This window comes from Trachemys scripta, chromosome 4, assembly GCF_013100865.1.
Source record: "Trachemys scripta elegans isolate TJP31775 chromosome 4, CAS_Tse_1.0, whole genome shotgun sequence".
Taxonomy (NCBI): Eukaryota; Metazoa; Chordata; order Testudines; family Emydidae; genus Trachemys; species Trachemys scripta.
In genome coordinates, this window is record NC_048301.1 from 141,227,037 (window position 1) to 141,245,166 (window position 18,130).

The window sequence follows — 18,130 nt, forward strand, 5'->3', positions numbered from 1 at the left end:
TTTTCCCTCCCAGTGCTCTGCGCTCACCCAGCCCTGCCCCCGGCGCCCCCATCTCAGGGGTAGCAATCAGTGTGGCAAAGTGCAGTCTCACACATGTCCCAGCCCTGGGGGCACAGAGGGGATCCCTGATCCAGGGGTTCCCACCCTGTGTCTCTTTCCAAGATGTTGAATGGGCCAGAATATAAATAAATCTCCTGGGAGACAGATCCACTCAGGTTTATTGTCACTAGGCCGGGGGAGCCGAGGGCGGGTGGCTCAGTGATGACCCCTTGCTTCTTCGTAGCCTGTGGGCAGGGGGTTGGTGTGGGGGTTGTGGAAGAGGCTGTGGTTCCCATCACCCCAGGGGAATGGCTGCAAAGAAAAAGAGGGGGTCAGGAGAGGGGGTGTCTCTGCACCTTGGCTTTCTCAGGACTGGCTGCGCTGAGGCCAGAAAACTCAGTGCACCTCTGAGCTCTCATTGCTATGGCTCAAACCCACAGGCCTGGTAGCCGGCCCCCTACCTGACAGCTAGGGTTGCCAACTGTCTAATCACACAAACCCAACCACCCTTGCCCCGGCCCCGTCCCATCCCTTCTCTGAGGTCCCACCCGCTCACTCCATCCCCCCTCCCTCCGTCACTCGCTCTCCCCCCACCCTCACTCACTTTCACCGGGCTGAGGCAGGGGGTTGGAGTGCAGGAGGGGATGCGGGCTCTGGGCTGGGGTCGAGGGATTCACAGTGTGGGCGGGGACTCCGGGCTGAGCCTGGGGCAGGGGGTTGGGGTGCAGGAGGGGGTGTGGGGTGCAAGCTCTGTGACGTTATCTGATTACAATATGACCCTATAGCGCATTGTTTCAACCACTGTTATATATTTGCAGCAAATCTCGTACGAAGGTTGTCGAGGGAGGTGTCTAGGAAAAGGTTCTGTTTTGCTGGTTAGGATTATGCTCTCCGTATGCATGTATCATTTTTGTATGTGACGTTATAAGTATTGGAATATCCACCCGCTTTATGGGGATTGTCTGCCCCATTCTTTGCAGTTCACCCTCACTGAGTGACCACCGCTATCCCCCACTGGGACATCGGTCACAGCCAGATATGCCATGTAAGGTTCTGCAAAAATATTATAATTTGCCAGATAGGATAATCTTGTTTATCTGTTTGTATCACCTTTGTACTATAAGTTATAGATACGTATGTACAGTAACGCCTCATTTAACTGCTTTGTCCACTGCTTGCAGCAAGAGCAGCCCGTTGGAGCGAGCTGGTGGGGGCTTGGAACCAGGGTAGACCGGCAGCCCCCCTATCCATGGGTGGCGAGTTCTATGGGCCCGTGGTGCCTGGGCACCAGTCATATTCCGGGCCCGGCTTCAGCAATGTTTGAGGCTGGGTCTCTCCCTCAGCCCCGCCTTCTGCCCCAGGGCACTCCCCCCACGCGCTTTCCCCGGGCGATTTAAAACGGTCCAGGGCCCCCACCCCCACACCAGCAGCTCAGCAGAGCTGAGCGACTTCCTGCCTGCTCGCTCTATGTGGCTGCCGGCTCCTTCCTGCGGCCTCGGGGCAGGGTGGGTCTGTGTCTACACGCGCTGCTCCCGGGAGCCTCCTGCTTGCTGGGGGCAGGTCCAGCTCTAGGATTTTTGCTACCCCAAAGCAAAAAACCCACAAACCTCACCAGAATGCAGCCCCTAGAATTGTGGACCCCAAGCACATGCTTGGTTTACTGGTGCCTAAAGCCGGTCCTGGCTGGCGGGGAGGGGGCTGTCAGGGTGTCCCCTCCCCCCCCGCTCCTGCCCCCCCATCTCCACAGAGCAGGGCGGGGACACCACAGGGCTCAGGACAGAGGAATTTGCTGGCAGCAGCTGCTGTCTCAACTTGCTGATCTACTTGAAAAAGCAATGTACGTAGAGTGGGGCCAGCGTACTTAAAGGGGCAATTTGCGTCTCTCTCTCACACACAGGGTGTGTGTCTCTGTCTCTCTCTGCCATGCTCTCTCCCCTCCCTTGTAGAGTGTGAGGCTACATTAACAACAATGTCTTAACCCTTGAGGGCTCAGCCGAGTGCTAGTTCATCATTTAGCAATAAGGCATTCCCTGGGAAATATCCCACGCTCTGACTTCACCACCTCAACCAAGCTTCACGATCATCATTGCCGTGTACAGTAGTACATTGTTTGTTTAAAACTTATATTGTGTGTGTGTGTGTGTGTGTGTGTGTGTGTATAGATATAGATATAGTCTTTTGTCTGGCAAAAAGAATGTCCCTGGAACCTAACCCCTCCTATTTACATTAATTCTTATGAGGAAATTGGATTCGTTTAACATCGTTTCGCTTAAAGTCGCATTTTTCAGGAACAGAACTACACCGTTAAGTGAGGAGTTACAGTATGTCTGTATTTCAAACTTGTGCTATGCTTCTGGGTGACACCCCAGACAGTTTGGCATCAGCACTGCCTAGCCTGCTTGATAGCCCATTAAGGACCATCAGCTAGACAACTGACCCATTGAGAGAAGGCAGCTACACCTTATAACTCGGCAAGGCATGCAGGGACCTGCCTATGAACAGAACTCGGGTGCAGGAGGGGGTTCAGCGCTGGGGCAGGGGATTGGGGTGCGGGAAGAGGTGAGGGGTGTGGGCTCTGGCTGGGCAGCGCTTACCTTGGTTGGTGCCCGGTTGGCGGCGCAGTGGGGCTAAGGCAGGTTCTTTGCCTGCCCTGGCTCCATGCTGCTCCTGGAAGCAGCTGGCACATCCCTATGGCCCCTGCGGGGGGCAGGGGTCTCTGCACGCTGCCCTCGCCTGCAGGCACTGCCCCCACAGCTCCCATTGGCCACAGTTCCTGGCCAATGGGAGCTGTGGAGTTGGTGCTCGGGGTGGGGGCAGCACGCGGAGACCCCCTGCTCCCCCTCAGAGGCCACAGGGATGTGCCAGCTGCTTCCGGAAGCGGCACGGGGCCAGGGCAGGCAGGGAAGCTGCCTCAGTCCCCTGTGCCACCAGACTTTTAACAGCCTAAAATCTCCCAGTTTGGCTTGAGTAGCCTCCAGGAGATAGAGCCGGATTCCGGGAGACTCCCAGCCAAACCGGGAGGGTTGGCAACCCTTCTGACAGTCCAGCTCAGAGCCTCAGGCCCATCTATCCTGCCCAGTATCCTGCCCTCTCCCTGACAGCCCAGATCAGCCTCGTGGGCCCACCTAGCCCAGTATCCCGTCCCCAATGTCCTGCCCTGGAGCCGCCCCATCGGCCTGTGTAACCCAATTCCTTGTACCTTGGTGCGAATGCGCAGGTGGTGGTAGGGCACGAACTCCTCAGGCGTGTAGGGGTGATTCTCCATCTGCAGCCAGGCGTTCAGCATGCAGATAGCCACGCCAGGCAGCGCCACCACAAATGACAGGATCTTCCATGTCCTGGCTGCAGAGACAGTCACTGCACAGTGCATGACCCCTACACTGCCCTGGGGCACTGGGGTCAGCACTGACTGCCCGGGGAGAGAGTCCCCATCCCGCTCCCTTAGGGTGACCAGATGTTCCGATTTTATAGGGACAGGCCTTATTTTGGCGGGTTTTTTTATATAAGCTCCTATTACCCCCACCCCCATCCCAATTTTTTACACTTGTCATCTGGTCACTCTACGCTCCCTGCAGCACAGTGCCCCCTAGTGCTACATTGGGGTCAGCACTGACTGAGGGGAGAATGTCCCATTCTGAGCTCCCCCCATAGTGCAGCGCCCCCTAGTGCTGCACTGAGGACATCACTGACTGCCCAGGGAAAGCATCCCCTACTGAACCTCCCGTCCTGCTCCCTGAAGCACAGCACCCCCTAGTGCTACATTGGGGCCAGCACTGACAGAGGGGAGAGTGTCCCATTCTGAGCCAACCCCATAGCACAGCGCCCCCTAGTGCTACATTGGGGCCAGCACTGACAGAGGGGAGAATGCCCCCTACTGAGTCCCCCTGTCGCCCCCCCCATAGCACAGCACCCCCTCGCTCTGCATTGGGGCTGGCATTGACAGAGGGGAGAGCGCCCCGTACTGAGACCCTGCCATGCTCCCCCATAGCACAGTGCCCCCTCGCCGTTCCCAAACAGAAGCAGCAGAGGTTAATTTCAAAGTCACGCTCTGCCTGCAGCCTCCCCCTCCTCCTGGTGGGTAAATATAGCCCAGGCCTGACGCTCTGGCATCGCTCCAAGGCCCATTCCAACAGCAGCGCCAGCCAGGGCACAGCCCTCCTGTCAGGGGAATAAATAACACTCCTCAGCCACCTCCCAGCCCAGTTAGTGGGGGCCTGGTTCATCTTGGTGAGCCAGGGTGCCCTGCTGGTGCCAAGAGACGGGTTTGGAGCCCGCTCCTAAGGCACCCAACGCTTGACCGTGGGGAGACACTTATGGGACATTCCCGCCTGGCCCATGTTGCCCTGAAGCTGGCTGGGCTGTGGGGACCCTGCTGAATTTGGCTGCACAGGGATTACAGGGGGGGTGGTTAGGCTAGAGGGAGGCTGGCTTGCAGTTATACTCCTATGCAGAACTTGGCAGATGTCCTCCACTGCTGGACCCCACTAAACCCTTTTGCCCTGGCTGTTCCTGTGACCAGATCAGCATGAACCAGGGACTAATGATCTCCCACTCCCAGAGCAGGGCAGCCCTGGGGCAAGGTTCCCCCCCTTTTCATCCGCACTCCACCCTCACTCATCTCTCACCTCCTGTCCCGTCCCCGTGGTGACCCCCGGCGCTGGCCGACGCCGTGGCTAAACTTCGCCCCTTGGACACCAGCGGGGTCAATCTCTGCCACAGGCTCATGTTGGGAGGAAGCAGGGGAGGGAAAATCAGCCAGCAAAGTCTAAAACGAACACTCAGCAGTGACCTCCTTCCCTTCACCTTCTGCTCTCCTCTGGTGGCTGGTCAGGGGCTTCCCACAGTTCTCCCGCCCCTGCCCCCCGTCCCCAGGGCTCATCTGACCCAGCGTGGCCAATGAGGCAGAGGCCAGCAGGATAAACATGCCCAGCTTGGGCTCCGTCCAAAATACTCTTCTCCCATCACGTGCCCGGGACAAGGTCTCTCTGAGCCTGGCATGGTGCCCAGCAGCCCTCTTGGATTCCTAGGGGCTGTAGTGGAGAGAGAGAGAGATCCTGGAGCACTGGGCAATATCTGAGGCCTGAACCATGTATTGAAGTAGAGGCTTATAAGTTTGTTATTTAGTACAGGAATTTGGTAGAGTTGTTGTTAGTGTTTTAGGTATTAGCTATTTACATAAATATATTTCCTGGCTCGAACAGATACACCCCAATCTCCTACAAGTTAAGACAGCTTGACAGAATAACGGCTAGGGATACAGTGCATTGGGGACATAACCTTGTATAAGAATCACATCTGTCCCGCATGATTTGATTCTCATAAGCGGTTGATGCTTACAAGCAGGGTAGAAGGAGTGATGTTGTCCCAGTGGTTCTGATCACTAGATCCGGTTGATTCTTATAAATGGAGTGAGTGCCCTGTCTCAGGAACAAGGGGAGGTAACAAACAGATGTCAATAGGTATGGTGGGGTGTGAGTTGTGTATTCCGGTTGTTTGTCTCAGTGTATAAATGTCAGGGTATTTTCTAATCCCTTTGTGCGGGCTAGGCAACAGCAAAAACTTCCGCTGCTCCTAGGCACTCATGCGCCAGTGTACCTGTGACCACGGACACTGGGACTGTGCCTAGGGGACAAGCAACCTGGCCGACTGCCTTTGTCACCGAACCGTGCGGGTGGGCTTTCTTTATAAGGATCATCGAGGTCTACAGCATTAGCAGGCTGCCTGATCTGCTGCTCCAAGGACAGAAGCTCTGAGCAACCGAAACAGCGTTACTATGGCAACAATCTTCCCATCTTCAGCAACTTAACTACGCTGGTTGTACTATTCAGGTCTGCTGTACCAGCTATCGGCCTGGAGCTGGGAACAGCACACGGAAAGAACACACACACGCAAGCCAGCTGGGAACAGGGGCTATACTGAGGATAGACTGAATGAAGATTAATGGTAATAGAGGGTTGGCTGTCCTAGGGTTGGGAAAGGAACCCAGGAGTCCTGATGCCTGGCCTGCATTGCGCTAACCCAGGGGTCCCCAAACATTTCCCTGCGGCCTACCAGTGCAGCGGTGCTAGGCACTGGAGCCCGCTATTCATATCCCTTGAGGAAAACCACAGTTTAGATGGCTGTAATAATCAAAATGAAGAACACTGTCAATAGACAATGCACACGTTTCGTTCTCATTTTAATGTCAACACTTGTCATGCTGGAAATCCCTAGCGGCCGGCACTCAAAGAAATGCTTCAGGATCGGTGAAACCCAACCGTTTCACTCAAACCGCACTTTGCAACAAACGCTGGGAGCAAAAGGTGGCATTCAAACAGGGAAAATAGAGGTTTGTGTAAAACTGAACAATAAGCCACACAATTGTGTTAACAAACTTTTTTAGAAAACCCACATGGCGTTACTAGATGCGTTCAAAACAAAATAGTGGTGCAACTTTGAACAATTTGTGCCCCTTGTCTTGCAGCATCCAGCTGTCCAGGCTTTCAGGGGAGTAGTCGCTCCGGTACCCAGCAGCCTCTGGGTCTGACATGGTCCCCAGCGTGCCTGCAGCAGCCTAAAGAAATGGCCAAATCCCAGCTCCCATGACCCCATTCTGCCTTCAACATCCCCCACTGCAAATGGATACAAAAAACTCCTTCCCTTTCTGTCCTGAGCTCTGGTGGGGTGCTGCTGTTCGACACCAGCTTGCTCTACCCAAGAGATGGCTGCATCTCAGTGCTGGGTTAGGGATCCATACGTAAATAGCCCCCGTGCCCCACCCCAGAGGTGGCTGCATCCCTGTGTATAGAGCTTGCCGCGTCATGTAAGGGCAGTGTAAGGAGGAAAGGGGGGTATGCCGAGTGGGTTGGGGGGGGTCCTTGCTGGACCCACCTGCACAATTTCCCCCCCGCACTGGCTTGGTTGGGGGTCCCCACTGGGCTCAGCTGCCCTGCAGCCTGCTGGAGGGTGCCTCTCCATTCCCAGCTATGGCTCAGGCTGCAATACTTACTCCCTGCAGGATCCGGGGGCACCCTGCAGATCCTGCCCCTTGGGCACCAGGTGCTGCCAGCGTCCCCAGCAGCCTCAGCGCCCTGGGTGCAGGAGTCTGAAACAGGAAGATGCCGTGCTGCCCTGAAGCTAACTGGGCTGGGGAAGAGAGGGGGGCACTGCAGGGCTCAGATGCGCAGATCCCCACCCTGCCGCTCCAGAGCCTGCTGTGGTGTGAGGTATTTGTCTCTGGTACCAGCCACAGCTCAGGCACCGATCCCTTTGTCACTGCAGCTGGCACAAGGCCAGGAGCCAGCCCTCAGTCAGCGCCTCCCTGCGGGACCCTTCTGCACTCCAGGACCAGGAGCCAGGGCATGGACCAATCAGCTGTGGATACAGGGGAGGGACCAGTCGCTGCTAGGTCTGGACTGCAGAACCCCGGACTTTGACTCTTAGTTCAAAATCTCCTCTCCCCCCACCTCACCCCAAGAATCGCGGCTGCGTAGGGCACCCGGAAATTGGGGGCACCCCAGGGTCTTAGTGTCCAAACTCCCACCTCTTCTGATCCCTGTTCTGACCCTTCCTGCAGGCTCCCACCACAGCTGGCTGCTGCAGCCCGGTGAATCTTCCTCTGCAGGGGATCTAGTACTTAAAAGTGAAAAAGCCTCCAGCCTGCCAGACCTATTAGCTAGGGTTACCATATGTCCGGATTTTCCTGGACATGTCCGGCTTTTGGGGGCTCAAATCCCCGTCCGGGGGGAAATCCCCAAAAGCCGGGCATGTCCGGGAAAATCGGGAGGGCTAGGTGGTGCTCGGCCGGGGCCGGCGGTGCGGGGCCGGGGTCATGGTGCCGGGCCGGGAACCAGGGGCGCAGTGCCGGGCCAGGGTCACAGTGCCGGGCCGGGCGCGGGGCCGGACGGGGAGCCGGGGGCGCGGTGCTGGGCCGGGGTCCGGGCCGGGAACCGGGCCTGCGGGGCCGGGGAGCCGGTCAGCCGGGGAGCTGAGCCCGCGGGGCGGGGAGCCGGTCAGCCGGGGAGCCGGGCCCACGGGGCGGGGAGCCGAGCCCGCGGGGAGCCGGGGAGCCGAGCCCGCGGGGAGCCGGGGAGCCGAGCCCGCGGGGCGGGGAGACGATCAGCCGGGAAGCCGGGCCAACGGGGAGCCAGGGAGCCGAGCCCGCGGGGCCGGGAGCCGGGGGGTGCGCCGGGACGCCGGGGGCCGGCAGTGCTGGGCGGGCCGGGGGTGGTCGGCCGGGGCCGGCACCCCAGGGCCCGAGCCGACCCAGGCTGGAAACGCGGGGGGGGGCAGCCTGGGCCGCGCCTCCTCCCCCCACACTCCCCCTTACCTGCTTCAGGCTTCCCGCGAATCAAATATTCGCGGGAAGCAGGGGAGGGGGCGGAGACTTTGGGGAGGGGGCGGGGTTGGGGCGGGGCTGGGGGCGGGGCCGTGGGCCGTGGAGTGTCCTCCATTTGGAGGCACAAAATATGGTAACCCTATATTAGCACAACACTGAAACTGTTAAAGAGACATTCAAGAGGTCATGAAAGCATTTAACAAGCATTTGCTAACCCCCAGGTATATACCGTCAGTTTATGAATTTACTGATAAAAACAAAACCGAGAAGTACTTGTGGCACCTTAGAGACTAACAAATTTATTTGATTATGCTCAAATAAATTTGTTAATCTCTACGGTGCCACAAGTACTCCTCGTTCTTTTTGCTGATACAGATTAACACGGCTGCCCCTCTGAAACCTGATAAAAATAGTTGTGCATTACTGTTGTGCATTATTCAGCTCTTCTGAGTTAAGATCAAGTGTTTCCTCAGTACATGTCAGTCTACGGGACCTTAGTTTCAAATTTGCTTTAAAAATATTTCATTAGTGTGTTGCTGAAGATGATAAAATCATATCTCTAAAAAAATCCTTGCATCGATTTTTAGATGCACAATCTGAATATTCATCTTTAGCCTTAAATGCTTGGATCTTCAGACATCTAGTTTTTTAAATAAAACCTTCCAAAGACCACCCTTATCTAAAACACACATGCAAGCCAAGGCTGATGTCCGGGCAGAGGAGCACTAGTTTAAGAATACTGCATAGGGCTCCACAAATCCTAAGGATGGCCCTGCCCAGGAGGGCGAGCGGAAAGAAGGTCACGTCTGGGCATGGACCCTAACAGCCCCACCCCACATCTTGCTAGTTTGTTAATTTCAGCAGAATAAGGGGCCAGAGAGACACAGAATTGTCCCCTGACAATGTTAAATAGTTAAGCAGGGTTGAGGGTTTGCGGTACAGAAACCTCGGGCTGCTTTGTTCCCTGGCAAACAATGGAATCCTCACGCTGCAGCTTGGAAATTTATTGATCAGGATACACAAGAAAAGAATTTAAAACAAGACAAAGTATTTTGAAAGTGAGCGTTAAGCAAAACAATCGTAAGCAAAACTTGACGTTCCTTTTTTCAGAGAGGATATTGGTGAGAGTCTCTCATTCTGGCTCAGTTCTTAGCGGGGAAGACAGTTCGTTCTTTTGTTGAGAGCTGTGAGTTTTGTGGTTACTTTCCCTGCTTTTAACAAAACGGATGCAGAGGGAAGTGGAAGAAGAGAACAGATAATAAGGTGGGAGAAATACAGCTTTTTGTTGGTGTTTTCAGGACACAAGACAGCTGGTCTGTCATGGACAGATGCTCTCTGGACTGGCAAGTCGGTCAGGATAGCTGTTGTTCTGGACCCTGACTCATTTTCCGGCTCCTGGTCATCATCTGGCTGGTCTGGGCAGGTCCTTTTCTTCACCAGTCCTTCCCTGAGTGGCTCTCTGATCCCATTGTGCTGGTGTCATGCCTTGCAGTTGGTTACAGGATCAGCTCAAAGACACACAGAGAGAGAGATAGGACAGGCGGAAGATAGCAGGGGATGGAAAGGAACACACAAGGGAAAGGAAAACAGCAGAATCCTCATGTTTATCAACCTGGTGGCTTGGTGGACTGGCAGTGATGTCCGGGTGTCCCCTCTGGTGTGCTGAGCTCTGGGTGTGACAGTGACCTTTGAGGCTCATCACCACTCCCCTCTCTGGATTCTTTCCAGGCAAATGATAACCAAATCCATGCCTATGCAGGAACCCACCACAGTCCAGGGTAGGCCCCGATGCACATCATTTTCTATGTGAAAACAGTCCTTCATTCAGTCAACATGTTACTCCCTCCTCCAGGCAGCTGTATAACCATGACGAAGGTAGACTTGTTTCTGATAAAATAATCTGAGAATTTCTTCCCTCTTTCCATTTGTTGGTTAGCGTACAGCAAACTAAACTGTTGGTAACCTGGTGATAAAAAAAAAGGGAGAGTTAGTACAGTGGATCTCTAAACAATTGCTTTTCTGCCATTTCATATTTGGACTGTTGGATCGAAAAGCTAAATAACTAAACATACAAGAAAATGATTTCTAGCTGCTTGACTTGTCTGTAGATGAACTAACTAATTAATTTTAAACAAATCACAAGTCTCTTACAATAATGTAAACCGGCTTTGCCAAAATGTTGTTCTGCTGGATGGTGTATTATTATCCAAATGCAAAATCCGTCTCAGCCAGTGAGCTCTCTCAAACAATAACTGCTCAGTTTTAAAGTACGTTTAGTTCCTTACTCCTTACCTGGCTTCTTCAGGAGTTTGGCTGCCACCATCTCCATGAATTTGTCAGTGGTCATATTGTTGAATTCCTGCTCTTTGTTTGCCACATCTATGATGCTTTTTCTGCCCTCCACCCCTTCTACAAACACCTGGAACAGGATAGACATCCTCACGGCTCTTCAGTCAGATGGCAACTGAGCCAGTGTGTTGGCTTCTCCTCAACAAGTCTCGGAAGCTTTCACTTTCACTGTTTGTGATGCATTTTTAAAGAAACACCGTCTGCATTACTGAGCTGTAAAAACAGGCATTAAGAAATGTCTTCCAGAGCAGCCATTGGGGTGGATGCTGGAGCAGCTCTCTAGGGTCTGGGTCTGGGCCTGGGAGTGGGGAGAGCTGGGTGACACTGTAGATACAGATTTAACACTGGTGAAAGGATTCAATATGATTTAGCTGTTAGCTGAAGTTGGTGTGCGCATGGCTTTGGGTTGAGCTGGTATTAACAAGGCAGCATGACCTTGTTTTGCAAAAGTAAGGACTCTGCTGAGCCAAACGGTCGTAAGCTCTTCAGACTGTTTTTGCCAACAGAACTGTGCAGTGTAGACAAGGCCGGAGCCTCAGGGTTTTTCCCCTTCTCTGCTGCCCCCGCTGCCCCAGCAATCTTTAGAAACAGGTGCCCTAAGCCCCTGCAAATGAAAGTAAGACAATCAGTTTTCTAATGTAACTGTAATGTAATCAAGTATCAGAGGGGTAGCCGTGTTAGTCTGAATCTGTAAAAAGCAACAGAGGGTCCTGTGGCACCTTTGAGACTAACAGAAGTATTGGGAGCATAAGCTTTCGTGGGTAAGAACCTCACTTCTTCAGATGCAAGACTTGAATCTGAAGAAGTGAGGTTCTTACCCACAAAAGCTTATGCTCCCAATACTTCTGTTAGTCTGTAATGTAATGTAATGTAAAAAAAAATGTTTGTTTTTTTTTCTCCTGCTGCTAATAGCTCATCTTAATTAATTAGCCTCTTAGAGTGGATAGGGCAATTCCCACCTTTTCATGTTCTCTGTATGTGTATAGATCTCCTCACTATAAGTTCCATTCTATGCATCCGATGAAGTGGGCTGTAGCCCATGAAAGCTTATGCTCAAATAAATTTGTTAGTCTCTAAGGTGCCACAAGTACTCCTGTTCTTCTAATGTAACTGATGTTCCTACCAAGTCTTTCTCACTCAGAGACAAATCCTACCATCCTCATTCAGGCAAAAATAACTTATTGGCTTCCAAGGAGTTTTGCCTAAGGACTACATGATTTTGCTAAAGTGGCCTAGGGAATAAAAGGTCATTTTTTTAAAACAAATTGCAACATGGCCACAGGCAACAGTGCTTGATCACAGCCAGTTGTTTTCTTCTTGATGCAGCTCTAGTTGGTGAAACGTGGAGAGGGAGATCTAATCTACGAATAAAAAAAGAGAAAAATGAAAGTAAGTTTTAAGTTTCATTTTCCTTGCTGGGTGGGGCAATGTTTCCAGGAATTAGAGCTGTTTATCAGAACAGTGAGACCACGAACAAACATTAGTTTTGGACACGCCTGTAAAGAGACAGGCCGAAGCCTGGAGTTCCCCTGCATGTATTAGACACAGCCCCAAGGGCGGAGGCCCACAAATGCAATTATCCAGCCCAAGGTTATGCTTCCTGGGAAGCTCAGGGAGGTTTCTGTGGATTCATCAGGGCTATGCAGGGTTCATGTTTGCAAAGTAACCACAGTAATGTTTCCTTCAGAATGCCCAGGGAATTTATGGAGCATTTAAAACCCAAATGTGCCCTATAGTGCTCATACCTCATGCTTGCCTTTGTACCATTTGAATTCCTCCACTAATCACAACAGATAAACTGCATTTCTCTCAATCAAAAACCAGATATTCGCCCACCTGTGGTTTCCCTGCTGTAATCAACCACCTCCCATTTCCCATTGGGCCCCCTCACTGTAGCAAAGCAAGTCTGTCTTCTGACCGCCTAGGCAGAGAAGGTGCATCTATGCAAATACGCTCTGCTCCTGAGATCTTTTCGCCAGTTCCTCGGGGGAAGAGCTCATTCATATCCTGGCTTACCTATATGCGTCTGATTATTGTGAAGGGGTGTGATACTGCATGAATAAGTGGGGTTAATCCAGGAAAAGGGTGTCTGCAAGTCAAAGAACAATGGCTTCAGATAGTCACCCCGCTACCAACACTTAAAGGACAATTCAGGGGCCATTAGCTCTGATGTTTCTATCTTGGGTCCCTAGTGAGCCCAGCCAAGAAGTTTGGCAAGCAGGGGGTTGTTCTGGGGTGCAATAAAACAGGATCTAATTGTGGTGCTGTCTCTCTCAGTGCATAGGTCATTGATCTTCTGGAGTTGTATCCGTTTTTCTCAGGAACCCCCCTGGTGTCTGTTTCTGTCTCAGGCCTTTTCCCCAAAGGGGGAAAAGTCTGGTTCTCTGTTCCTCTGGAATCTCCACAGCTAGCAGCATGAATTATAAAATGCTCATGTCCATTGACCTAACCTGGTCTTCTCAAGCCCCGGCATTTCTTTCATTATCTAGAAAAAAACATCCACTGTAAAAGTCTGTATCCAAAAATGGAAGAGATTCTCTGTCCAGGCCAAAGAAAAGGGCCTAATGCCTGATTCCTCATCAGGTGTATTCATATTGGACAATTTGATGCATTTAAAAGTCTAGAGCTGTCTCTCATGTCCCTCTGGCTGGCATAGCAGCTCAGCATAAACCCGAACAGGGAGCTAGTGTGTCCTCTCACAACAGTGTCTCAAAGTTTCAGAAGTGCCTCCCCGTTTCCTGTTTTGCACTGAGAGAACGGATACGTTTTGGGTTGTATTATCGAGCGTGTTGTGTGTAAGGGACAAGAGCAGGGTGATGAGCTCGGTGCTCTGTGGAAAGTGGCAGGAGGAGAGAGATGAATGCTGGGGATTTCGTTGGAGGGGCAGAGTGAAATGTTGTAGATGTAAAAAGTAAAATGGATTTGTGGGACAGAGACAAGGGGGTGGGAAGAGAGGCCGGAGGGAGCTGGCAATAACAGGAGGTAGAGAGAGGCAGTAGTTGGGGCATAGATGGCTAACAGGACAAGGACAGATGTAGAGGGGGGTGAGCAGGGAAACAGGTGCAGAAGAGATAGAGGACCCAAGCCCTTTGGTCATAATTAGTCTATTTTCAGCTCTTAGTGCAGTCAGTTCTGGCTTCCCCCTTCCACACTTAATCACTTTCCCTATCTTGGCCCATTTCCCCCGCAATCCATTCAGCTTTTGTACCTCCAACCCTCCTGCCCACTTTGCGCGGCTCTTGCTCTACCTGTGTCGCACCCCAACACAGATCAGTACGTGCATTTCATGCAGACTGGATTTTGCTCTGTTAACGTTGGCAGGTTTGCTGTAGTGAGGATGTGAGGTAAACACCACGCAAACGTGGCAAACTTTGAGTTGTACACATCCCTAAACATCAGTGGTACTGGAACAACCAGACCTTCACACACCTCTTCTGTTTCTCCAGTATTTGGGAAATGAAGATTGGCACAGGTGCTGACTTTTATTTTTGCTGGTGGGTGCTTTCTGCCTTCCGGTTTCACCGTGCACCATGTACATGCTCCTGCCACATACTTGTGACTCGTGGGTATTTTTTTTGGGGGGGGGGTGCTTGAGCCCCAGAGCACCCATGGAGTCTGCACCTACAAACACAGGTGGTATCAGTCAGCAGTGCTGGAGTTATGCCTCTATGTGTGCACGCTAGCCCAGCAAGATGATGGGACCACAGAATGTCCACCTGTGGGGACTCCACACAGACTGCTAGTCAGTGCTCACACCTCTGAGAGCAGGCATCCTCACAGGTGGGTCTGACTGGGCCTGGACTGGGGTGGGCCTGGGGAGGGGCTCTTCTCCCCCACAGCTCTGGTGGGGCTTGGCTGGGCTGAGGGAGGGGCGCCTCTCCCTGGCAGCTCTGGTGGGGCTGGACCAGAGGAGGGGCGCCTCTCCCCACCTGTGCATGGCCCTTGAGAGCCTGCTGCGCGACTGCACAGCTTACAGGGAACATAGACATCTGGTGACCCTATGGGGAGGGGAGGCAGATCTGACAAGGAGCTGGGAAATGGAGGAAGAACTGGACATGGCTGGGCTAAGACTGGGACAAGGAGATGGGGAGTGGGAGTGGGGATTGTGAATGGCAAGGTGGGGAGACTGGGACTGGGGCGCGGAATCTGGAGGATTGAGACTGGGATCAGAAACCTCAGGAGTAGAAACTGGAGCTGGCTAAATGAGGAGACTGAGAGGGGACTAGGAGCCACTGGTGTAGTGGAGACTAGGACTGGAACAGGGCAGAAGGGATCAGGCTTCGGGGGTATGGATTGAAGAGTCTATGTTCTCTAGAGCAGTGGGTTCTCAACAAGGGCCACGTGTAGCCCTGGGGGTACTCAGAGGTTTTCCAGGGAGTACATCCAGTCATCTAGGTATTTGCCTGGTTTTCCAACAGGCTACATAAAAAGCACAGTCAGTACAGGCTAAAATTTCATACAGACAATGATTTGTTTACACTGCTCGATATGCTACACACGGCAATGTAAGTACAATAGTTATATTCCTGTTGATTTATTTTATAATTATATGGTAAAAATGAGAAAGTAGCAATTTGTCAATAATAGTCTGGCTGTGACACTTCTGTATTTTTGTGTCTGATTTTGTAAGCCAGCAGTTTTCGAGTGAGGTGAAATTTGGGGGTACGCAAGACCAATCAGACTCCTGAAAGGGGTCCAGTCGTTTGGAAAGTTTGAGAACCTCTGCACTAGAGAACACTCTCCTCCAGGACGTGGAAGGGAACCCAAGACTCCTAAGACTCCCCATTCCTCTGCTGTTTGCGAGACACTGGGAATGGGTGACAGGGATGAATCACTTGATGATTACCTGTTCTGTTCATTCCCTCTGGGGCACCTGGCATCGGCCACTGTCGGAAAACAGGATACTGGGCTAGATGGACCTGTGGTCTGCCCCAGTATAGCCGTTCTTATGCTGTCAGCAAACATCTGTGAAGCCCACAGGCAAACTGTCGAATTCCCCTGTAGTGCTGGTCCATACAGAGAATGACCGCCTCTACAGCTGTCAGTCAGTAACACCATTAGCTCAAGTGGCAGGGGATCTAGAGGTTCCAACTCTGTTGTTGAACCATGTGAGTGTCAATATGATGCCACCTGATGGAATTCTGTTTTTGCAGTTTGCTTTTTTGACAACTAGAAAATTGTACACAACGATTATGTTAAAAGAACTTTATTTAGGTTCCAAAGTCAGTGCCAGAATTGTAATGTTTCCAGTCCCGTTTTGCAGACTCAAAATGTTTAAATAATTCAAACAGCCTTTGGCGAATCATCTGGATTTTTTATGCTTATTTGAAGAAAACTGAATTTCTAAACCATCTGAGATTCACACATTTCTCTAAAAACCTGTTAAGTCTACAAGAAAATTACATAATCACTTTCTATCAAGGCACTGGTTTTTGTAACTTTAAAGTTTTGCCCAGAGGGGAATCCTCTGTGTTTTTAATCTGACTGCCCTGTAAAATTGAGGTTCTCACCCACGAAAGCTTATGCTCCCAGTACTTCTGTTAGTCTTAAAGGTGCCACAGGACCCTCTGTTGCTTTTTACAGATTCAAACTAACATGGCTACCCCTCTGATACTTCCATCCTGATTTTACAGAGGTGCTTCTTTTACTTTTTCTTTATAATAAAGTTCTGTTTTTAAAAACCTGATTGGTTTTTAGTGTCCTAAAAACCCAAAGGGCTGGTCGGTGTTCACCTTGGTTACTCTCAAGCCTCCCCAGGAAAGCGGGTGAAGAGGCTTGGGGGGATATTTTGGGGAAACAGGAACTCCAAGTCATCCTTTTCCTGAATCTTTGTCTGACTCGGTGGTGGCAGCAGTACTCATCCAAGGACAAGGAAGGATTTGTGCCTTGGGGAAGTTTTTAACCTAAGCCGGTAGAAATAAGCTTAGGGGGTCTTTCATGTGGGTCCCCACATCTGTACCCTAGAGTTTAGAGTGGGGAGGGAACCGTGACAGCCCCCCGCCAAGAAAAGCTCAGGACCCACCATACTAACATCAGCCATCTTGTCACAACGTATAAAGCTTTTATCTTCTGTGTTCCTAAGTGTTGTACATGGACCAAAAGCAATGGTGAGCAGGCGTGGAGTTATCTAGGAACGGTCAAAAATTCTCAGTCAAAACTGTTTATTGACAGAAAATTGGGTTTTCAACTAACCCGAGTTTTCCATGGAATGTGTCTGCTTTCTGTGGAAAATTACAAACTTATTCAATGAAAACCAAAATGTTCTCCCCCAAAACCTCAAAAGTTTAATTTTTCTGTTTTTCACAAAATGAAACATTTAGCAGAAAACATTGACCAAAAAAATTACGTTTTTTTTGTAGTGGTGAAATTTTGCACAGGAAGAAAAAAATCTGACCAGTTCTAGTAGTATCCTCTTGCATCACAAAATTTCAAGCATACTATAAGCAGATAGCATTCTGCTAGTAGATGGGCACAAACATTAAATTTCACCAAAACTTCCTAGAAGTGTCATTTTAAAATCTCAAAGATCTAATTCAATTTATTCCACACTTTAGAACAGGAGTCAATTTGTCAATGAGCTTTAATGCTAAACCTCTGAAAGCAAGACATTTTTTGGAGATACAAAGCAAAGCAAAATCCATCTTGCAGTGAGATGCTAACTAGTCTTAACTATGAAGAGTCTACTGTTTTGTGACAATAGTGGATATCTGCGAATCACTTTCTTCAAGCATTGAACAGAGAATATTGCTGTACTGGAATAAAGAAGACCCATAGTTTAACTTCCACAGTGAGGCCAGCATGACACATTGTACGTAGACCAATTTATTCACAGCTTCACAATGGATTATAGTTAGAAATTTGGTATGTTTGGTATGTCTTAACCAGCCCCCACTATTCCCAATGAATGGCAAGCCTGAACTTTCTTACCCATGAAAAGAGTAAGATTGATTAATACTGGGTTCAAAAGGGACTCTCCAGGCTGTGTGTGTTAGATTGCAGTACTGTGTGTGAAAAACTGGACATGTTTCACACGCCCCTATCCCTGTGGGGAAGGTTGGAGGACTGCACAGAAATAGTGGTTTTTCATTCAGTTAGACAAAATACTTTAAAAGCCAAGATCGAACCTCTTTATCCTAAGCCTATGAAAATAAAAACACTTGTATTTGGTTTTGTTCAAGCTTGGTTCAGTCTTAGCCACTTTGTAGAGAGGGGAAATACAATTATGATTATGAATGTATATTTGCTGTCTAGCAAAATCTGAGTATCTGTTAATTGCATGGGTTCTCCAGTATCATGAACAAGCTACAAAAATAGCATATCTATTTTATATTACAAGCATTTTCTTTTTTTATGTATGGCTTTTATCAGGTGTAGCAGACCTATAATATTCGCCTCAACACACACTATCCTTACTGGAAAAAGTGT

The 18,130-nt window shown here is 50.7% G+C and overlaps 1 protein-coding gene and 1 long non-coding RNA gene across 3 annotated transcripts; both read right to left on the bottom strand.

Annotated features, from left to right (window-relative positions):
• Positions 1-200: 200 nt before the first annotated feature.
• LOC117876312 (cytochrome c oxidase subunit 6A2, mitochondrial-like) lies at positions 201-4,892 on the bottom strand. 2 transcript variants are annotated; one of them, XM_034768349.1, is made up of 3 exons: positions 4,665-4,892; positions 3,239-3,396; positions 201-351 (listed from the first exon to the last, which is right to left on the bottom strand). In XM_034768349.1, the coding sequence occupies exons 1-3, from the start codon at positions 4,762-4,764 to the stop codon at positions 256-258; spliced, it is 354 nt and encodes a 117-aa protein (XP_034624240.1). In that variant the 5' UTR covers positions 4,765-4,892; the 3' UTR covers positions 201-255. The 2 variants fall into 2 exon arrangements, with proteins under 2 accessions (XP_034624240.1, XP_034624241.1); XM_034768350.1 differs by having other exon boundaries at positions 3,239-3,381; positions 4,665-4,887.
• Positions 4,893-9,345: 4,453 nt separating this feature from the next.
• Positions 9,346-11,312, bottom strand: LOC117876324. The gene is made up of 2 exons (XR_004645462.1): positions 10,649-11,312; positions 9,346-10,319 (listed from the first exon to the last, which is right to left on the bottom strand). It is a non-coding gene; the product is annotated as an uncharacterized LOC117876324 (long non-coding RNA).
• Between the last annotated feature and the right edge of the window lie 6,818 nt (positions 11,313-18,130).

Excerpts from the sequence above, each read along its gene's own strand:
- LOC117876312 (XM_034768349.1), bottom strand. The coding sequence starts at position 4,764 with ATGAGCCTGTGGCAGAGATTGACCCCGCTGGTGTCCAAGGGGCGAAGT. Across the intron at positions 3,397-4,664 it reads CCACGGGGACGGGACAGGAG|TGACTGTCTCTGCAGCCAGG; the intron begins GTGAGAGATGAG and ends TGCACTGTGCAG. Across the intron at positions 352-3,238 it reads ACCTGCGCATTCGCACCAAG|CCATTCCCCTGGGGTGATGG; the intron begins GTACAAGGAATT and ends TTTTCTTTGCAG.